The 15,594-nt window shown below is 34.9% G+C and overlaps 2 protein-coding genes across 2 annotated transcripts; one reads left to right on the top strand and one right to left on the bottom strand.

Moving 5' to 3' along the window:
• Positions 1 to 1,250: 1,250 nt before the first annotated feature.
• On the top strand, positions 1,251 to 4,523 carry LOC116017583 (probable sodium/metabolite cotransporter BASS3, chloroplastic). Its single transcript, XM_031258189.1, has 5 exons — positions 1,251 to 1,788; positions 2,455 to 2,550; positions 2,625 to 2,931; positions 3,094 to 3,341; positions 3,980 to 4,523. The coding sequence occupies exons 1-5, from the start codon at positions 1,424 to 1,426 to the stop codon at positions 4,215 to 4,217; spliced, it is 1,254 nt and encodes a 417-aa protein (XP_031114049.1). The 5' UTR covers positions 1,251 to 1,423; the 3' UTR covers positions 4,218 to 4,523.
• Positions 4,524 to 8,385: 3,862 nt separating this feature from the next.
• LOC116015421 (transcription factor IBH1-like) lies at positions 8,386 to 9,659 on the bottom strand. The gene has a single exon (XM_031255482.1). The coding sequence runs from the start codon at positions 9,178 to 9,180 to the stop codon at positions 8,677 to 8,679; it is 504 nt and encodes a 167-aa protein (XP_031111342.1). The 5' UTR covers positions 9,181 to 9,659; the 3' UTR covers positions 8,386 to 8,676.
• Between the last annotated feature and the right edge of the window lie 5,935 nt (positions 9,660 to 15,594).

The raw sequence follows: 15,594 nt of genomic DNA, 5'->3' as shown, positions 1-15,594 counted from the left end.
CTTTCACTCAAAAATTACCTAAGCTATCCGTAAAGACTACTTTACATGAATTTCAAGTATATAATTTGTTGTTTTGCTTCTTTATATATATATACACACACACACTTTTAAACCCAATAAATAAATAAATAAAATAGATTAGAATAGTTGACGATTGGGTGATTATTCTCATTTAGAAATAGCTATAGCCATTGACAAATAACCATTAGTATCCACAAACTAAAACCATAATTGTCTTGTATCAAAATTGTCTATATATGGACATTCATGACAAAAGCCACTTTCATCTCCCTCTTAACATAAGAATGGTGCCCATGATGCCTTCACCACAAACGTTCAAATATTAACACAAGATAGTTATGATTGTCCAACAATTGTGAACCTCAATTGATGTTTGTATTTTAACAAAAATTAGAAAGTATCTTTTAATTTGTATGATATTTTATTAAGTCAGTCAATGTATGTACTCTAATGTGGAAATCTAAGTAGAAGGGGAAAAAAAGAGCAAAGGTCCACATATAAGACAATTAATTATTGACTAAAATTCATTACTTATGTTTTAGTATTCAAGGGTATGCGTTGAGTATACAAGAGAGTTAGACCACATTAAGAAAATTATGTGCAGCGGGTTTGATAAAAATATATGGTAAGAATCGACATGAAAGTCATATTTTACACACTTAGTCATATTAAGAAAAACGAGATCAATAGATTAAGAATAGAAAATAAAAACGAATAAAAAGAGTTTATGTATGTCTACATGATCAAATCAGATATTTTATTAATTATAACACGTGTAACCTAGTAACTTCATATTTATTTGTTAAAGGATATATTTAGCTCTTTTGGAGTAATCTAATTACACTATTTACTTGATTTATAGGACAAATATGAAGCTAAGTACATTTTGATATGATAATATCACTGTTAATTTTTTAAAGGAAAAATTTTAGAGCAGATACTATATATAAGTTATATTGTACTACTAATTTTTTTTTTTTTTTTTGATTACTTCAACTACTTTTAACTGTATCAGAGTTAAAGGTTCGGGGAACGTGGCAAGCTGGCAGCACACAGCGTAAACGTACAGCAGCGCAACACAGGATTATACAAATCAGTTATCTGTTACGGAGTATCATTTGATATTTATTAATACCAAAAAAAGTATATTTCCATCTGTGACCTGTCTCTATCATCGTCTTCTCCCCCCCAAAATAATAATAAATAATAAATGAATAATAATAAAAAATAGAAAAAAATCTATCACCACATCTCCTCATCCCTCACTGTTTCAGTTCAGTGCTGTTCCCCTGTTCATCTCCACTCGTTCCTCGCCGGAAAATCAATCGTTTCCCGGCGACGGAACTCAAACTCGCCGGGGAAAATCCACATATTCTACTCTTAATCCGTTTCCTCACTAAAAATGTCAACAATTCCATCCATTTCCAGCTCTCTACCTCTCAAACCGCACCTTAAGAGCCCCAAACCTCTGTTAAACCTCCCTAATACACGGAAGAAAAGTTCATTCCCGTTTCGGATTCCAGAAATTTCTAGGCGTAGTAGTGGCGGATTGCTAAAGGCCGTTGCATGCTCAACTTCCTTCACCGGGAAAGTCGGGTGGCACAGAAGAGACGGGAACTTGTCTTGGCTTTCTTTCGGTAAGAACCATAGGATCGTAGCAGCTGGAGAAGGAAAGGCTGATAGCTCGAAGGTGTTGTCCGCGTTGCTTCCCTTTGTTGTTGTTCTCACTGCTGTTTCCGCCCTTTCTTATCCTTCTACTTTCACTTGGTGAGAGAAACTTGATTATATTATCTCGGATTTTGTCTGTGTTTTTTTTTATTTGAATTCTTTATTGGGTTTAAATGGTTCTCTCTGATTGTTTGTGTAGTTTCTTAATGTTTAATTAATCTTTGATATGAGTTTTAATGTATTCAGAGTTTACATTTATACTTTGTTTAATATATAGTTTTGCAAGATTTTTCTGCAGCTCTAAAACTCACAAAATAAAGAATGATTTCAACCTCAGCCAAGTTGGTCAGGCTGACTTAGTAACAAGTCTAACTCCCAAATGAGAGCGGCCTATTAGTTTTCTTGATTTGAGCAGGTTAGGTTGGTTTACCTCATTATAGTCGTTTACCTACTAGGGTCGCAAACACACTCTTGGGTAGTGATTGCAGTTCCCTGGTCACCCAAAAGAATGATTTATCTTGATTATATTTATTGGTAGTTGACTGAGAATCTAGTTTAGAAGATTATGCAATCTTCAGCATAAATTCTCTGCATGTCAGTTTAGTACACTGAGAATGAGACATAATATTCATTTTCCATTTTTCTGTTAAGAGGATTCCTCTTTATTTGGCTGTCTTTTTGCTTACATTCTCAGTACAAAGGATCACCTGATGCCTTAAAAGTTTGTAAAATGTTGGTTTGTGTAAATGATAGAGGAACGTGCAGGGTGTCAAAAGATTTGTATGCTCCTGCACTTGGAGGGATCATGTTGTCTATTGGAATCAAACTCTCCATTGATGATTTTGCTCTAGCCGTTCAGAGGTTCAAACCTTGTCGCTTTGTGTGCTTTGGAAGTGATTTGAAGTTTTTGATTGAAATCCTGTTGTTGGTTGCAGACCTTTGCCGTTATCCATTGCCTTTATTGCACAATACATTCTGAAACCAGTACTTGGGGTGCTAATAGCACAGGCGTTTGGCATGCCTAGAATGTTCTATGCTGGTTTTGTCCTGATGTCTTGTGTTTCTGGAGCTCAGCTGTCGAGTTATGCTAGCTTCTTAAGCAAAAGTGATGTGGCCTTCAGTATACTGTTGACCAGCTCGACTACCATTGCATCTGTTCTTGTTACTCCTCCATTATCTGGCCTTCTCATTGGCTCGGTTGTTCCCGTTGATGCTGTTGCCATGTCAAAATCAATATTGCAGGTATGAAATGAGAGCAACTCTCTATGCATTTCATATTGTTATACCCTGCCAGATGGTTTGAACCAGAATTCTCACAAGTTATTTTCATCAGTTGGCTGTCTAAGATGGATCCATAAGCATTTGAATTCCTCAGTTTTTATCTTACGTTTCTTCCATTTATAGGTTGTTCTTGTTCCGGTAACTCTTGGCTTAGTATTGAACACTTACGCAAAACCAGTTGTGTCCATTCTTCAACCTATCATGCCATTTGTTGCAATGGTGTGCACTTCAATGTGTATTGGCAGTCCTCTCGCGATAAACCGGGCTCAAATTCTTTCTGCCGAAGGTGCAAAATTGATTGGTCCTGTATTGGCATTTCATGCTGTCGCTTTCTCCTTGGGTTATTGGATCTCCAAAATTCCAGTATTTAGGTATCGAATCTCTTGTTTCTCTATGTCCTCTTGTTTGTGTTGATTCTGTTTGGGGATAAAAATTCCTAGTATCTGTGTTCCCTTTACACTCTTGGAACTCGTTTCTCTGTATCTATTTTACAATCGTCAGTCTATTGCAATTGCCATCACTAGTTGACCATGTCCTGCACTATTCAATAAACGCATGCATTCCTGATAATCCCAACATGGATAACCCAACTTGCTTCGCAAATTTATATACTGTGCTTTAGATTCTCTGGTCTCTGGACATGATTTAATTCGATTTCATCGCCTTTTTGGCTTTTAACACGACTCACGAAGAATGTAGTTTGCTTTATGGGGCCATCACAAAAATCTCGTGATAGGAAACAATTAACAAAGCAGTTAGGGACCTGTAACATCATCCATCTTAATTGTTTGACAACTCTTTTCACCTTATCTGTTTCCCAGAATCATAAGTATAAAATCACAATGCTTTGCTGTTTTACATGTTTGCTAATAAAGCATCCTTTTCGCGTTTCTGTCATTCAGTATCTGAACGTGGCAATGTGTTTTGGCTCGCTTAATACGAGCTAAACCATCATTCTTGCGTTGAAGGGCATGCTCTTAATCATCATCCTAACACGTTAAACTGGCAGGTTCAATGAAGAAATCTGCAGGACAATCTCACTATGCACCGGTATGCAAAGTTCAACGCTGGCAGGGCTGCTTGCAACTCAATTCCTCGGGAGCACTCAAGCAGTTCCACCTGCATGCTCCGTGGTCGCCATGGCAATCATGGGTCTCTGTCTCGCATCTTTCTGGGGCAGTGGATACCGGATCAGAGATTTACCCTCTCGTCTCATCCCACGAGCTGGTTCTGCTGTCAGACCTTGATGACTGGTAGTAGCGTGTGTGTGTCCTCCCGAGCTAAACTGGTAGAAGGGCATCCAAGACAAGATCTTACGACGAAGATAACCATGATAGGAGGTAAGATCTCGAGTAAATACATTCAGTAGCGGACATATACTAGGTTTTGTTAGGGTAATGAAGGAGGAGACACAATATATTGACTGAAAAGTGTACAGTTTTCTCCTATTGTACTTAGGCTGTTAGCCAGTTCAGTTGTAGAAATAGAAATGCATATTAATATGGTTCTAACTGCAATATTATGAGCTCAGTCCAGGGACATTGTTCATTGCACAGACTTGATATGTTCATCATTATTGAGCCAGTAGCTCAGTGAGACAACTGACAACCAACCAAAGCTCCATTTGGGGGGGCACTGAAATTGAAATGGTTAGAAGGTTAGAAATGAGATTAGAACAAAATCACGCCATTTAATTTGCATCGGATTAATCACTCTAACCATAATTATCCAAAAATATTGCCCAACTAATCTAATCGTTTTCCTATACTTACCCTAACCAAACTCGATGGGTCGCAGGTTCATAGCCACAACTTGCATATATTTTCCAACATCTCTCTCATCAATCACCGTCGCCCATCGTTATCAAGCCAATCAAACACGCATGTATACAATTCAAGTTACTCTAACGACAAATTTAAACTTCTAAAAAATCTCGTACTTAAATTAAATGTAACAAGTTCAATTCTTATAAATACTTCTTTAGTTGATCGAGCTCATCCATATATGGTCTTTATTATTACTCCAACTATCCCTATGGCTAAAAAATCAAATTCCATCATCAGTATTCAAGTTATAAACATCTTCAATAATGTAATAAATTTTAATTAGATATACTTTAAGTTTGATCCTCATTTCACCAGGAATCTCATGATAAATTACATGAACTTCACAAATTAAACTAACGCCTTTGGCTTACAAGTTTTTCTTTTTTCATGTATAAGAAAAAATATTCATTACTTATCCTATAACTAAAAAAATACAGGTATGCATCAAAAGGGTGATATATATAGTTAAATGTGTTCAATATGATTTTTGTACTTTGATGGGCTAGAATAATGATATCAGTGCTCGTTCAAGTGATCGGACTCGATGTGGAGCATAGAGTATTCGATCGGTCGCTTGGCCTTACTAGGCAGGAGGGAGTTACTTTAATTTCCAAGATTTATGTGAATGTAATTATGAATGTTTAGGCCTTCCTCAATAGTTAAACCCGGGTATAGTTTTTGAGAAGTTTTTGTAAGTGTGATTAGGAAAGAGAAAATGAGGTGAAAAAGAATAAAAAGCAAAAACAAAACAAAACAAAACAAAAAAGAAACTGAAAAAGAAAAATTAAAAACCAGTAATTACTGCACATCTTCGCCTGATGCAGTACGCTTTTCCAGTGGGGACCACCTAACACTGCCAAAACCCCTCATTTGCAGGGAAAAGAACCCACCCAAAACACCCCCTTCCCATTTCATAAAAACCTAAGCACTGTGTTTTACTGTTCCAAAATTTCTCTAAAAGCAACAAATGGAGAAGGCCTTATGACGGCTTCAATTATTAGCAGGTTGGGCATGTACAAAACCCACTGAAAAGGAGACTTTAGGGTTTGATTTTCGTTCTGACTTTTCAGTAAAAATACTACTTGAGCTTGATCATTATGCTTTTGCTATTTCACGGTTAATAATATAATAAATATGCAGTTTGGATTGGGCATTTTAATGAAGTAATGCAGAGGGTCTCGATCTCTCTCTCCCACCTTGGAGCATTTAATGCACCTTTAATTTTATAGGGGAAGCAGGCACATGTTGGGATATCGGCATGTCTTACACCTGGGACACAGCATTTGACAGTCATGATTATTCTTTTAAGTGTCCATTTGTTCCTGACTCTCATCAAACATTTACTTAAATAAGATCGGGATATAACTCTAATGTGTCGAATACTTATTGAGAAGTTGGGTGTCTTACTAGTTTGTTATGTTATGAACAAGGGTAGACGACCATAGGTGACACTGATCGGTTAAGGTTGACCGGTGTGTATTGGTGGATGTGTGTATAACCATATCAATGACATATATATAATTCAAGTGGTTGTTTTGGCTCAGCCAACTCTTGACTGTTTTAGTTGTAAAACTAACCATATTAAAATGTTACGAGCTCAATCCTTAATTACACCTTCTCAGAATCTTAGTTGAGCTTATGTGTTTGCACAAATACAATTTTTAGTTGAGGCGGAACACATTCTTTACATTTTTTGAGGCAATATAAAGCAAGCAATAATTGTAGGTCGTAGGCAAGCTAGCTGTAAGTTGATAGTTCAGTTGATATAATTATGCATGAAACCTCCTCTCCTCGCCCCGCCAAGTCCACGAGTGCATGCATGTTAAGATGGATACGATGCCGCTGTCAGCGTCGAAAACATCATCGTCCTCGGCCGACAACAGGCGACAAGAGTGCGTGAAACTAGCGGAGAACGACCAGACTCACAAAATGTAATGTTTCTATTCGATCAACTCCTTTAATTTTCCCCATCCCGCCGGCCCCGTCGGTTCTGTTCATCATGATTACAGCCATATATGCATACAGGTCAACAACAACATATATAGCTATCTACGACAATTATTGGACTTCAATTCCATCCCAATTCCCAATCATATCATTATCATCAACGATCTTCTGTTTCACTGATCTGACAATTTAGACGGCTGTCGTCCTCCTACTACTTCTAAGCTATGCGTGTACTGTCGTATGATATAAATGGGCTGCGTCGGTGTGACCGTCCATCTAACCATTCTCATCTATCTTAGTAGAGATATAGAGTTGTTCCAACAGTTATTTTGGTAATTATAAAGCTTTAAATTTGACTCCTATAAAGTTATTTATCAACTTCCTTTTTTTTTTTTTTGGTTTGTGTTGAATAAACTAGGGGTAATTTAAGTTGATTTATCTTGCTGTGACCATTTTGCCCGCTATGATAAGCTTCACCTACAACGCACTCTGAGTAGGAGTTGCGAACTTCTCCATAAATCAAAGAACATTATATTGTGGTATTTGATGAAAAGATATACTATGATTATTGCATTTAGTTAACATGATATATTAGTTTTAGTATGTAAAATAATGTGCTTTAAAAAGTAAGCAGTAACCCATAAGGGTAGCTCACAAATGAGCTCTTTTTGTGGAGAAAAATTTTGCCATAACCCGAGTTTGATTCCTACAAGTGACGATTCACTTGTACCAGCTTCAAGATTTTGATGATATTCAAGATTTGGAGTACTGTTTCAACAATATCTGATGTTAATATAAGATCGGATCCTTGTACAAGTTACAGTGTGGCAGTGGAGGGTATGATGCGAATGCATTATTGGCCGTCGATGTTGTTTAAACGATTTTATTCAATCCGATGATAACTCTCATGATTCCATCAACGACGTACCATGGCTATCTTAGACCATCCTCTCAAGAGTATACATTGCAATTTTATACGAAAATTTCCCATATAGAGTTGTAATAAAAACAAACATCACAAACACAAAAACGTATATATATTGTGCATATATGTATCATTTGTTCTTTGTTATTTATTTATTTATTTATTTTTGAATGACAAGGGAAATCTGCATCTACTAGGGTGTGTTGTTATTTGTTTTTTTTTTTCATTGCAGAATTCTATATGGATTCAATGCAATTTATATTTAATATTTTGATATAATTTGTTCCGATTTAATTTTAAATTGAATAATTTGATTATTTGAATAAGCCTTTCATACCAGACATAATTTTAAATTTGATTTACCATGAAGCAAAATCTCCTTACCAAATATTAATTATTCAATTCCACATGATATAAAATTCAATTCAAGCATCCAGTCTCAATTAAATACATTAGTTTCAATTTAAACATTTAACCTTATAGTTGAATTAGTGTTTGCTTATTAACTTTTCCAAATTATTATTGATAGAGTCTGGCTTGAGACTTGAGAGTACATTGTAGTTACATAGGTTAAAGGTTGATTTGAACAAATTCGAATGAGCTACTTTACTTTATCTCATGAAAAACTTTTTTATTTGTTGTATATATACTCACTTATTGATTATAGGATTAATATATATTGGGTAAAAAAAAATATAATATTATTTATTTTTGTGATGAAAGAAACTGAACATGCATAATCATTACTCGAGGATGTGTATGGAGTAAATCCTGTCTTGTGACCATAATCGGACAGAAGACTACACTGAAATAAATCAATCTAGATTATCCATAATTGACCAAAACAAATAAATAAGGCCAATAGACCGCTCTCACAATCGTCCATACAATTGTACAACTTATTTAATCTGCTACATATTTATATTATATATATCGTACGTACACCATCCATACAATCATGCATCATATATATATATTACAAGAAATATATATAAATATATAATATTATTAGGTGGAGAATAAATCAGCAATGCTTCTCATGATTTGTACCTGCGACGCCAGACAGTTAATATAATGCGCCGTTTCATCCAGCAAGCTGCACAAATCCATAACCTCGCCGCCGGGGACAAGCTGCCGGAGCTCTTCCGTCGTCGTTTCATCGCTAGGGTTTCCGCCGCCGTCCTCCGCCACAACCGCCCTTCTCCTCACCGCACCACCGCCGCGCTGAACCTGCGCCGCCGCCGCTGCAGGGCGGCGCAACCTGAGAAGCTGCGCGCGGCTCCACGCCCGCCTCGTCCCCACCGCTGAAGCCATGGACGCGTAGGCGGCGCGTTTCACGCTCCGGCATCTTCTGTAGTACGTTATTTCCTTCTCCGGCGGCGCCGGAGTTGAAAGCGCGGATGGGGCCTGGCGGCGCGTGGCGAGCCTGAGTCTCCTCAGCGCGTGGAGGAATCGGTACGTGAACCTAGTTTGAATGGAACAGCGATTCCATTGACGATTAGGGGAAGCCATTAAAGTTAGGGCACAAGCTTTTTAGGGTTCCTGATCTTTATTTTGGATATAGCTCAAAATTTTCAGCCTCAGACGCAGTGACTAATCCCTTCACTGAATTGTAGGTTAGGGTTTCTGATCTGCAAGAAAGAAATTGATGATTCCGGGCAGAAAGAAAGAAAGAAGGTTATGGAGATTGGAAGGGAATGGAGCAATGGATTGAGATAAAAAGATTTTGGTAGTGAGAGAGAGGGGCCTGGCTGGTTGAGAATGGAAAGACAAAAACCAAAATAAAATTGATGATTCCGGCCGGCCACTTCAATTCTGACTACTCATGCATGCATCTCTCCTTGTATATAACAAAAAACATGCCTTAATGTAGGACAAAGTTGTCAAGAAGTAACATGGGTAGAGAGAGAGAGAGATGATTAGAAATGGGAGGTGATGAGAACACAACACTGAGATGGGGTTCTTAAGAATCAATCTTTAATGGGTGTTTGCTTTATATTAGTGGTAGATGGCATGTATATGTAGCAAAGAGGAGGAATATATATAATTAATAAAGCTCAAAATGTGTCTAGTCATCAACCATACATATATATAATTTATTTATGATTATATATTATTATTATTATTATTTTGGCATAATATTGGTATATGGATTATTATAGAAAAATATATAGTGCCTTAGCTTCTACCAAAAACGGAAAGGGCAAAGTATTTCTTTTTTCATTGAAAAAAAAGAAGGATATATCTTTTATAAAATTAAACCTCTATTTTCTTTGGGTTTTTATATTTTTATACATAAAGGCACACAAGTAAGAGCCGCCAGAATCTTTCTCATGCGTCTAAATATATATAGTGATAGGAATAGGATAATGGATATATACTAACCTAAATTAATTACTGCGACCAAGTTCAAACGCTCTAATATGGTCCAAAGGCATTAGAACCTAATTACTCCGAAGACCTCAACAAACTTCTTTAATTTGGTTCAGTTCTTAGGTAAGAATCAACTTGAGAAACGACACCGGCCTAGTTATTCAACTCGATCTGACATGGAGACGATGTTGTTGAATACTAGGAAATACCACATTGATGGCAGGGCATGTTTAATTTAGATATATAATAGGTCGGTCGAGGTTGTGAAGCTTAATTAACTACAAATTAAATTTGACCAATCACCTGTGGAGGGTTGTCAAACCATCAATAATATATTATAAGTAGGTCGTTAGAATTAGAAGAATCGATTAATTCTTCTTGAGTTAATATAATTACAAATCATAATATATATCATATAGTTTAGTATCCAAATTACAGTTAAAAACATGAGATATACATATAGGTTCTAGGTAGCTGCATGCATGAAATGATTATCGCGTTTGGAGTCGAAAATGGCTTATGATGATCAAGTTTTTGTGTTGTGGACCTGCAAATGCCCAACCACCATATGATCGCACATGCTAGCTTCAACTTTCTGGTTACCCCACTTGCCTGCTGGACCTTCCTTTTTCTTTTTTATTTTATTCTCTTTCTTTTTTATCCCTTCATTTTTCCACTTATTACCTTATTTTTTGGCTTGTGTTCCATTATTAAGTTTATACTCCAAACTACTTAAATGCATATCGTTGCGCATGTCTTAGAACGAAATTAATAGATGAGAAAAACTGCGAGAACGTAGCTAACCGAAATACCTGTATATTGGTGTCTAACTTTGCACTCTTTAATTGTTAGCAAAGTAAAACTAATTATGAACGTATTTTGAGTTTGTTGACTAATTAATTGAGTATTGTTCCGAGAACTTGTGTTGCATTATTATTGTTATACGTACGTGTATGTACCCGTCATAACTCGTGGAGTATACTAATATATGTATAATTCCACTACCTTCGTATGTCATTGTTGGGTAGTTAAATAGTTGAACCTAAAACCCTCATCATGAAGGAAATAAAATAATAAAAATGTGATCACCATTATTCAAAGAGTAAGTATACGTGCTAAAGACTTTATCATATATATATATATATATATATATATATATATATATATATATATATATATATATATATTCATTTGATTATATATAGGGTGGATTTGGTTCTTTAGTTATTATCAAAGTGGTAAATTTGATTTTTTTGACTTGTTATTTGGTTCACACGCGCTAGTCTGAAGCCTAATTAACCGAGCAAATCGCAGATTAGTAACGAGGGAACATGTATGCATATATGTGTGCACTTATAGCTAGATTATATTGTTGACTGAGTTGAGACATTACCGCTCATTGTCGATTGAAATTAAGCAATAAGAAAAGGTGCATTTGTAAACCACTAATTGAGGCAACACTTGGGGGCTAATTGTACGAGAGCCTGCAATCTTAAGGGGGTTGGGGTGATAGTAAGATTTCACTAAACGCAAACAGAAAAAAGTGTGAAATCAGTATATATAAACACATAAACGTGGTAATAATGGCATGTGCACTTAAAACACGACAATGACCAATTAAAAGTTGCTTTTGACAAAATCTAACACAAAGATATACCAATAATCAAATATATCATTTTACTAATAATAATTTAAAGACTCATCCAATTGAATAACTAATGAATTGAATTGTCACTACACTCACAAGTGTCACCTCACTAGAATAAAGTGTCATTGGAGTTAAATAAAGTCGTTTGTGAAGTACCATAGCATTGATGATCAATAATATTGACTTTATTGGTTTATGGCAGTTGAAATTCTAAATATGTATATCACCCTTTTATCTTTGTTTATCCAAACATATGAAATATCATTTCTATTGTGGGGGATGCATGCACCTTTATCCTATACGGAAATAGCCAGCTGACTCAGGAATAGTGATCCGATTCGATCCGTAATAACAATAATTTCGAATTCACTTTTATAAAAGGTGGTTGAGTGTGTGGAATATGATTTTCGTACTTAAAAATATTATTTTAATTTTAATTTTGGTCAGAAAAATGGACGGTAGGACCAAATGTGATACAAATTACAAAGTTATATACCTAATTTGAAATTATTAATAATTAAGGATCAAAAGTGATACAAATTACATAGTTATGCTCCTATTGAAAAATATTAATATATAGTTAAGGACCAAATTTGATACATGCACAATAAAAGCTCGAACCCACTCCTATGTGGGAGTGTAAACCGGAACACCGGATGCCACTAGACCACAAGGTCTTTGGCTCCACTTTCATACATATTTGTATAGAAAAAAATGGTATTTGCCCTCATTTTTATACTTGAATTCACACTTAACAATAACAAAACCAGATATGATTAATAGTAATTGATTTTATCCACATGCATGGATAACTAGATACAATTTAAACCCATATTTTTTCCCTAAAATGTTGGACTATGATAAATTTTATAGGCCACTAAGAGTAATCATTACTTTTTACCGAAAAATTTGTACTCATTTGAACCAACTTTATATATACTTGTGAAAAATGCTTCTTATCCCTCTTAATTTTCTTCCTCTTAAATTTCGTCCATAACATATTTTATAATCATTCAGTGTCATGAATTGATTGATCCCATTAATTTTTAATAAAAAAAAAACAATTGAATAATACCATGTCATAGGAAAAATTATGATTTTTTTAAGGGTGAATAACATTACTCTAAATATTGCAAGTTTAAATCTAAGGGTGTGTTTAGTTGACAAGTTTAGCTATTATGGATGGGTATCAAAGTCATTGTTATTGTTTGGTTGATAGGTTTTTAGAGCACTATTATGAGTTTTGATTACCCCCTTAATTGTAAAACACATTCACTAATAAAATAAGGGATGAAACCCCTTTCTTCCTAACAGGGCCAGTTTTTTTATTTGCGTGGCCTTGTGCTGGTAAATAAGTGAGGTCCTATCAAAGTATAAATAAACTGCGAATTAAAGAAAAATGATTCGCGTGAATATTACGTAGTAGAATTTTTTTTTGAATAATACGTAGTAGAATTTGGATCAATCATGAAAACCTAATTTTGAGTCAATATAATCACAAATACATATACTAACTATTTGCCCAGGGCTTGACTAGGGGCCCCGAAAATTTTGGGGCCCTGTGCTGTTGCACGCCCTAAAATCCGACCCGGCCTGCTTCCTAACACTTCCCCAACTATTAATAATCATTCCTATTCTACCCTACTACTTTCACCAAAATTCATTACCATTACCATTACCATTACCATTACCAAGTATTTGATACTTATTCCGATTCTGATTCTCATGTTCGAACCAAAGACACCCTAACATAGTCTCGGTTGTGACTCTCTTTCTTGTCTGCCTCTCCCATTCTTAGCTACCTAATTATTAATGTTATCCACCCTTCACCGTGCAGCTGTAAAGAGAATATTGCAACCACTTAAACAGTTAACTCCATCGTATATATATATAGCCTCGGATATATATCTACACAAATTTAAGCTAGAAACAAATTTAGCATCAATTTGATTAACTAACTTTTAAAAAAAAAATTGTAATTAAATGTAACGTCAGAAGGTATTTTACATTGATTTTAACTTGACATTTAACTTACGTTGAGTGTAACTGTGTAAGTGTTGCTAAACCAACATCATTCTCGCACTTAGCTTTCCTATGTCATCTAGCGTAGCTTTGTGTGAAATATAGCATCATTTATAAATAACATTAAAGGAAAATGACACTTTTAATTAATTAGCGCTTGTTGAGATTTCATTTTAATTAATTATATATACCCCATTATATTATATATATATATATATATATATATATATATATATATATATATATATATATATAAACATATTGCAAGTATTATAAGTTTTAACTCCACCTTTAAAAAAAATGCATTTTAACTCCAAATTTAAAAGTTACTGGCTCCTAATTGTTTGGACATGAGTACTCACAAGTCACAACAAAGTTAAATATTCATTCATATCCAGTATCATATGATTGCTAGCAAAGCAAAATTATGATTTTATTTTAGATTGATTGATCATTTGAACTATGTCCAGAGAATTAAATCATGTGCTCCATCCAACTAAAAGACTAAGCTGATAGTGGCCACTTTGATGGGCTCCAAGTAACACGTGGACCATAATTTTCTTTTACGGGTGGCTCTAATACCAAATTAAATCATGTGCTCCATCCAACTAAAAACCTAAGTTGATAGTTGGACTGCATATCTATGTTTATATTGTTTGCTCATCTATGTTTAATTTCGTATCAGAGTCACCCAAAGGTCATGGGTTCAAAACTCTGTGCCACCCGTAAAAAATCTATGGTCCACGTGTTGCTTGGAGCCCATCAAAGTCAATCGACCTGCACACGTGAAGGGGCGTGTGAGCAAATAATATAAACATAGATGTGCAGTCCAAGATTTAATTCGGAGAACAAATAAGAAATAGGAGATATTATTTGTGACTTTGCTTTCTCATCGGAAGCTTTAGTTTACCTAATTTCTCAATCTATTTATCACTCAAGCTAAGCATATATGCTAGCAAGCTCATGACCTTGTTATAATCTACCAAAACTACAAAATAGATTACTGTTCTTTCATTATAATGAGGGAGGATGGACCACCGGTCTTGTCACCGGACGGCGATATAGTTGTCACTTCTTTAGCAATTAGCATAGTGCCATAGTGTATAACTTCACCTAAATGTCAAGAAAATTCACTATCAATCATTAGACCAAGAATCATTAATTATGATTAGTGTGTGTATGTGTGTGTATGAATGTGTGTGTGTATACAGTAATAGAGGATGTAACTAAATTTCACTATTAGAGGTGTAGCGTTTATTGTGTCGAATATAATGTAGTAATAATATATTTAGTGAAATTAGATATCTTATTTTACAGCATCATTCAAGAAGAGGGATTTAGATGCATGGATCATTTGGTTGAATTTGGGTTGAGGATCAAAGCGCTTGGCGCATAATTGGTTTCGAGTCTTCTTTTAAAAATGTCAGATATTTGCTTAATTTAGGGTTGCGAGGTCAGACTGTTGTCGAGTCATATTGTAATTTGTGTCGTTTTTAAAACCATTTGATGGGTTGAAAACAATTTTCATGTGTCCTTTTAAAAATGATAGACACTTACTTAATCTATCTAGGTGTCACGATGTCTAAGTTTTGTTGGGTCAAATTGTAATTTTCATCTTTGATTTTTGACTATTTCTTTTTTGTTTGTTTTGTTTTTGTATTTATTTTATTTTAATCTTGACTCTTTAAATTTCCTTCTAATAATGTTAGACATCTACTTAATCTAGACGTTGCGGGTTTAAATATTGAGTTAGGTCAAATTGTAATTTTCTTGTTGGTTTTTCTTTACTTTCTCTAGTCTTGTCGATTATGTCCGATTATTTTTTTTTATTTTGTCCCCTTAATTATTTGGTGTACCAAGAAAATAAAATTCAAACTATATAT

The sequence above is a fragment of the Ipomoea triloba genome, chromosome 4, assembly GCF_003576645.1.
Source record: "Ipomoea triloba cultivar NCNSP0323 chromosome 4, ASM357664v1".
Taxonomy (NCBI): Eukaryota; Viridiplantae; Streptophyta; class Magnoliopsida; order Solanales; family Convolvulaceae; genus Ipomoea; species Ipomoea triloba.
This window is presented reverse-complemented; position numbering and strand designations above follow the sequence as displayed.

Coding starts and splice junctions, on each gene's coding strand:
- LOC116017583 (XM_031258189.1), top strand. CDS start 1,424: ATGTCAACAATTCCATCCATTTCCAGCTCTCTACCTCTCAAACCGCAC. Junction 1,789..2,454: donor TATCCTTCTACTTTCACTTG/GTGAGAGAAACT, acceptor AGGAACGTGCAG/GGTGTCAAAAGATTTGTATG. Junction 2,932..3,093: donor TGTCAAAATCAATATTGCAG/GTATGAAATGAG, acceptor TTCCATTTATAG/GTTGTTCTTGTTCCGGTAAC.
- LOC116015421 (XM_031255482.1), bottom strand. CDS start 9,180: ATGGCTTCCCCTAATCGTCAATGGAATCGCTGTTCCATTCAAACTAGG.